The sequence below is a fragment of the Peromyscus leucopus genome, chromosome 19, assembly GCF_004664715.2.
Source record: "Peromyscus leucopus breed LL Stock chromosome 19, UCI_PerLeu_2.1, whole genome shotgun sequence".
NCBI classification, from domain to species: domain Eukaryota; kingdom Metazoa; phylum Chordata; class Mammalia; order Rodentia; family Cricetidae; genus Peromyscus; species Peromyscus leucopus.
In genome coordinates this window covers 62,484,831-62,491,344 of record NC_051079.1, presented here as the reverse complement: position 1 = coordinate 62,491,344, position 6,514 = coordinate 62,484,831, and the positions used below count along the sequence as shown (strand labels likewise).

Here is a 6,514-nt window from a genome sequence, read left to right as displayed (position 1 = left end):
TATATTATATATAAAGAATGTATAACATTCCATATTCTATTTAAATGCAGCTTAAGAATTTTTATTCATAATGATAAAACCCAAATAGGTAATTTCCAAATGTCTCCTTGGATTGTGGCACTTGTACTAACATCGTCTATAAAATATATATGACAGAAAGGAGTCACTAAGATGCCTGTCACAACCGTAAGGCACCGTCAGCAGCTCATGAATATTCTCCAATGCAGTTTACAATCCAACATAACCTACTAGCATAACTCCAAGAAAAAATAAGTGGTGAGTTAGACATAGTGAGTATTTATTAAGCTAGCATAGTTTCTATGATGGTTTGTACATCTCAGTCACCAGTGACATTTGTTTTATCGTACGTTTTAAAAATCAGCATACGGGAGACAGGCAAAGGCCAGCTCTTCGTTTGTACATCCCATAAGACAGCATTTATCTGAGAAACCTCTGTGTTTCCTTTGGGCATGTTTCCCCCAAAATAAACTGCTGAAGGTGTTGATTTCGTTTGTGCTTTTCTTCTGAAGTTTTACCCTCTCCACATAGGGATTGACACCGAGGGATGAAAACTCTCTTGATTTCTCAAGAAGCAAGTTGGCCTTTTCAAACTGATGGTCCGGCAGTGGCTGGGGTTCCCAAGTTTTTGTTATTTTTTCCCGAGAGGCAGATGCAGGGCGTGGGTTTGTGAATCTTCCCGGGGACCAAGAAGGGATTTGGTCAAGGCTGACGATTTTGACCTTGTGTGAGGGCTGTGTCAAAGGAGTTTGCTCCTTCAGCTCGATCTGGCTCTGAGAAGATCGGCCACAGAGTTTCATAATTTCTATCATCAGGTCACTGCCGCACAGCTTCCTGAGTTTGCTGTCCTCTTGCCCGTAGGAGAAAGTAGCCTTTAGGAGTCCAAGCCACAACAGACATGAACAGGACAGATGCTTCATCCCTGGGCTCCGCCGCACGGCCCGGCGCGTTGCAACGGCCGTCGCCCCGCCCCCGCCCCGCCTCCTCCCCACCAAACCACGCCTCCGCCACGCCCCTCTCGCGCAGCCCTGCCTCCGAAGTCTTCTCCAGAACGCTGAGGTTAGGTGTGGGGTGTTCCAGGCTTGCTGGGGCTTCAGGCTTGCAGGAAGTTGAACAGAACAGGCTCCTTTTCGCTCAGAAATGGAAGTAAGAAGTGTCTCCGTTCCCTGGCTTTTTATTCATTTTCCTTGTCGTCCTCGCCAAGAGACTGCCATTAACATAAGACAACATACACCCTGAGTGACCAAAAAATGTACTAATGGAAGATGCTGAAACTGACCTGGAATGTAAACTCCTTTTTGCCTAGTGGTTACATGAGACATCTCTTCCCTTCGGAGAAGCATCCTCTCATCTCCTTCATGGGTTATATTTTTTTAACTTTAAAAAATTCTTCCTGGAGCTAGAGAGACGGCTCCGCGGTGAGGAGCATTTGCTACTCCTGCAGAGGATCCGGGTTCACTTCCCAGGACCCACAAGGCAGCTCACGATAGTCTGTCACTCCAGTCCGGCCTCCATCGGTACCAAACATACACGTGGTGCATATACAGATATGCAGGCGAACACTCATACACATCAAATAAAATAAATAAACCTTTTCAAAATTATTACCTTTTTTTCCCTTTCTGGTTAGCACACAAAGTAATGGGCTTCACCAGGGCATCTTCTCACATGGATGGCATTACACTTTGTTCTCACTCATGCCCTTCTCTTACTGTCCTCTCCTGTATCTCCCACAGGTTCAATAATTCCCCCTTTCTACTTTTATTTTTTACCTTTTCTTTTTCTTTTTTTTACATTTTACATACTAACCACAGTTTCCCCTCCCTCCCCTCCTTCCTGCCCTCTCTCTACCCCCTCCACCTCATTCCTCCTCCATTCCTCAGAGAGGGTAAGGCCTCCCATGGGGAGTCAACAAAGTCTGGCACATCAAGTTGAGGCTGGACCAAGCCCCTCCCCACTGCATCAAGGCTGAGCAAGGTATCCCACCCTAGGGAATGGGCTCCAAAAAGCCAGTTCACACACCAGGGATCAATCCTGGTCCCACTGCCAGGGGCACCATGAACAGACCAAGCCACACAACTGTCTCCCACATTCAGAGGGCCTAGTTTGGTCCCATGCATGTCCCCAGCTGTCAGTCCAGAGTCCACAAGCCCCCACTAGCTCAGGTTAGCTGCCTCTGTGGGTTCCCCCATGATGATCTTGACCCCCTCTGCTCATACAGTCAGTCCCTCCTCCCTCTCTTCGACTGGATTCTAGGAGCTTAGTCCAGTGCATAATGTGTAAATGTACCACATTTTCTTTATCCATTCTTCAGTTGAGGGACATCTGGTTGTTTCCAGGTTCTGGCTATTATGAATAATGCTGCTATGAACATAGTTGAGCAAGTGTCCTTGTGGCATGATTGGGCATCCTTTGGGTATATGCCCAAGATTGGTATAGCTGGGTCTTGGGGTAGATCGATTCCCAATTTTCTGAGAAACTGCCATATTGATTTCCAGAGTGGCTGTACAAGTTTGCACTTCGACCAGCAGTGGAGGAGTGTTACCCTGCTCCACATCCTCTGCAACCTAAGCTGTCTTCAGTGTTTTTGATCTTAGCCATTGTGACAGATATAAGATGGTATCTCAGAGTCGTTTTGATTTGCATTTCCCTGATGGTTAAGGATGTTGAACAATTCTTTAAGTGTATCTCAGCCATTTGAACTTCTCCTGTTTAGAATTCTCTGTTTAGATCTGTACCCCATTTTTAAATTAGATTATTTGGTATTTTGATGTCTAGTTTCTTGAGTTCTTTATATACTGTGGAGATCAGTCCTCTGTCAGATGTGGGGTTGGTGAAGATCTTTTCCTATTCTGTAGGCTGCTGTTTTGTCTTATTCACTGTGTCCTTTGCCTTACAGAAGCTTCTCAGTTTCAGGAGGTCCCATTTATTAATTGTTGCTCTCGGTGTCTGTGCTGCTGGTGTCATATTTAGGAAGTGGTCTCCTGTGCCAATGCATTCAAGGCTAGACAATCTGGATGCTTCTTGACTGACATCACTTAAGATTTACTGCACTTCGAGCGTTCATGCACACACGGATAAGCTGAGCCTCTTGTTAAACTTGCCTTAGACTTGGTAGGTCTGGGATGACCTGAAATTCTGTATTTCCGACAAGCTCCCATGGGGTACTAATATTCAAGTAGGGGCTACCCTTATTAGGGGGGTCTGGATGACCACAAGCCCTCTGTTGACAACAAAGATGTTCTAGAGTAAGTTCCTCTTTTTTAGAGTATATTCATCATTCCATCCATACATCCTCAAAAAGTTAGCACTCTCATGCTACACAGCAGTTCTATTCCCAGTGCTCACACTCAAGATGTGCAAACACATCCTCTACAACACTTATACTATTGTAGCCCTCCTTACAATAGCCCCCAAATAGAAACAACACGGATGTCCATCACCTGATGAATGCCTAAATAAAAAGTGTTACATACATGTGGTAGAATATTATTCAGCCATGAAAGGAATGAAGAATTGATAATGTTTATGAACCTCAAACATGTCCTAAGAGGGGGAGGTCAGATACAATAGATGATCTCATCTGTGTTTGCTTTGTCTCCTGTGTCCCAGGCTGGCCTTAAACTCTATGTTGCTGAGGATGACCTTGAGCTCTGGTCCTCCTACCTTTATTTCTCATGTGCTGGGATCACACACGTCATCAGGCATACCCAGTTTAATGTGCTACTGGGGACTGAACTCCAGGTTTTGACAAATGCTAGATGATCATTCTGCTAACCGAGCTATACCCATGGCCCTGATTCTGATATGGAATACTGGGGTGTCTTTGGGAGGAGTGGAGCTTTTTGGAAGGGAGCTAGGTTCCCAGTAACTTGACACCCACCAAACCTGCCTCAAACCAATGGCTTTGTTCTCGTCTCCCACATTGGAAGAAGGAAACTCATGGACCACAGAGAGTGGGTTTTAGAGAGAGGCTTTTTAGAGATCTCATAGGTGGGGCTGGAGAGGGAAAGAGAGAGCTGCTGACTAACAGGAGGGGTCTCCAGAAACATGGTGCCATCGAGTCTGGGGCCTTCTTTAAAAAGACGTCGGAACCTAAAGAATAGAAGGAAATCATGTTTCTCTAAAGAATCTTAGAAAGTCATCGTTCCTTTCCTCCAGCTTTCCTATTTAAGTGTCCCCCACTTAATTTTTTTTTTTGAGTGGGTGGCAAATGTAGCCACCGGTCAGGAGACAGATCAGGATCTACATAAGCATGAAAAGGGAATCCAGTGGATGGCAGGATCAGATCATGTACCCGGGGAAAGAATCATTGTGTTTCCCAGAGTGTGCGCTGTGGCAGGACTGCCTTAAGTACATGCCGCCTGTTACCTCCCCAGTCCTAATAACAAATGTGCAGCGTATGCTGTTTCACGCTCCATCTTCTAGAGACCCACCCTGGTAAAGAGAACGGAGTCCTCTAGTTCGTTTTATTCTCTGGTTACCCGACTCTTGTGGGCTTGGAAGTTTTGAATACAGGATTTGGTGGGCCTTTTTTTGTTTGTCTTTGTCTCAATTTTTTAGAAATATAAACAGGAAAAAAAATCTTGTTAGTGGTTTCTATTTAAGTAAAATGTACTACACACCTTAATTTCCAAATAAGAGGTCCAGGCTTAGACGAAAGATGCTACATTAATCTCCACCCTCCAAGGGGCAGCAACAGGCCAGGTCCTTGCTAGGAACTTTGGTATTTACTTGTAATTCTGATAACTACTTTGTCAGGGTAATTTTAGGATTGCTGGTTTTCCATCATAAACGGAAGCTTGGTGGGGGAACTTATTGAAGTCAGAAATCTAACGCATGACTCAGACTAGAATGAAACCCAGGTCTGCTTGACCTCTCTAGATTGCAGCTCTACCTTGCGGCAGTAGCTGCAGGAAAGCAGGGAAGGTCGGGTGTCTTCTTGACGGCCATTTCTAGGTTATTTTTAACATCTAGCACGGAATGGCTTTCGAGCGACATTGACCATGATAGGCAGGCCCTAGGCAAAGGCTGCTCCTATGGATAGCTTCCTGGTGATGCTAGAGGTGGCCATCAGAGGCACACACAGGAACCCGCAGCTGCAAAAGAAGTGGATGTACTCTTACAGGCATGCTGAGTGTCATGGCTGGCCTGCTTCTGGGATCACGAGGAGAGCAAGTGATGGTCACTAGCAGAAGACTCATACCAGGCCACGCAATGCTACCTGGGAGAAAAACCTCCAGCTGACCAGAGTCCTGCATTTGGGCTGCAGGACCCTCAGTTGAAGCATGCTGGCAGGTGTGGCAGGAGAGTCCGGGTGTTACAGCGTATGGCCCAATGATTTTCTGCTTTTTCCTTCTGCTCACTAGCCCACTCCTATGCTCAGTAATGTTTTACTCTTTGCTTTTTAAAAATAAACAAGAACCTGGGACAGGTTGGCACTTGTTAAAAAAAAAAAAAAGACTTCTGGCAGAAATGGAACTCGTGAGGTCTGGACAGGGGAATGAGCCGGTCAGTGCAGCTGGCCCCACCAAGTGTCCAGGTACCACCTCTCTGTCTCAGACACTTTGTCGCCTGTGATCTTCAGGCGGAAGGTGCTCATTTAGGAGATGGGGAAGCAGGAACTGGAATTCTCTTCTAGTGTCCCAAGAAGGACGTTCTTGGAACTGCCACTTTGATGTCCGAGAACTCCTTGATCAGTTTCTATCTCCCGTTCCCACTGATTCCATTTACAGGAAATGCTGAGAACAGGAAAATCCACAGACGGGAAACCACAGACACTGGATGTTGTAGACCTGGGGAAGGAGGAGCTGGCTGGTATGGGCTTGGCGTTTGGAGAAGTGAAAATGTCCGACAGTAACGATAGTAGTTGGGTCTGGGCTGGGGTTTTCCAGGTTCGAGGCCTCTCCCCCCAAATTTGAAAACGAGGGCTCACACAGGCTCGCAAAAGAAGCAAGATCGTTGTATTTGGAGCTATGTGACAGTGCAGATTAAAAAAGGAATATTCTGTCAAGATTGACGGTGGGCCACATGAGCGCAGATAATCAAGAGCCCTGATTGTTGTTCAGCTCTTCCTTTTGTAGGGTTCCAAGGAATGAGGAGTTGGTTATTAAGGGCTGTAGTTTATTTGGTTCTCTAGTTTGATTGATAGATCAGGTTATATAATCATTTCCCTACTGCATATGCCCCTTCCCATAATGCATCTGATTTTAATCATATGCACACCCAATTATACATAGACATAAGATAGTAAATAGGAGGGTCTTCCTAAATTGTTACGAGAGGACACAGTTTTACTTTACTGCACATGTGCCCCAAACCAACTCAGGCTGGGTTGGCCCTTCTGTTCTTTATACCCCAATATGTTGGGAATACAGTTGAACAGAAATGGTTCAAAATTGAAATTCATCCCATTGTTCAGAGAATACATGTAACCTGACGCAGATGGGGGGGGGGTCGCGGGGTTCCGAGGTTGCTCTCGGGTTTGGAGAGGTGT

The 6,514-nt window shown here is 45.7% G+C and overlaps 1 protein-coding gene across 1 annotated transcript; it reads right to left on the bottom strand.

Moving 5' to 3' along the window:
* Positions 1-277: 277 nt before the first annotated feature.
* LOC114694918 (insulin-like peptide INSL6) lies at positions 278-976 on the bottom strand. Its single transcript, XM_037196945.1, has one exon. The coding sequence runs from the start codon at positions 936-938 to the stop codon at positions 372-374; it is 567 nt and encodes a 188-aa protein (XP_037052840.1). The 5' UTR covers positions 939-976; the 3' UTR covers positions 278-371.
* Positions 977-6,514: the final 5,538 nt, after the last annotated feature.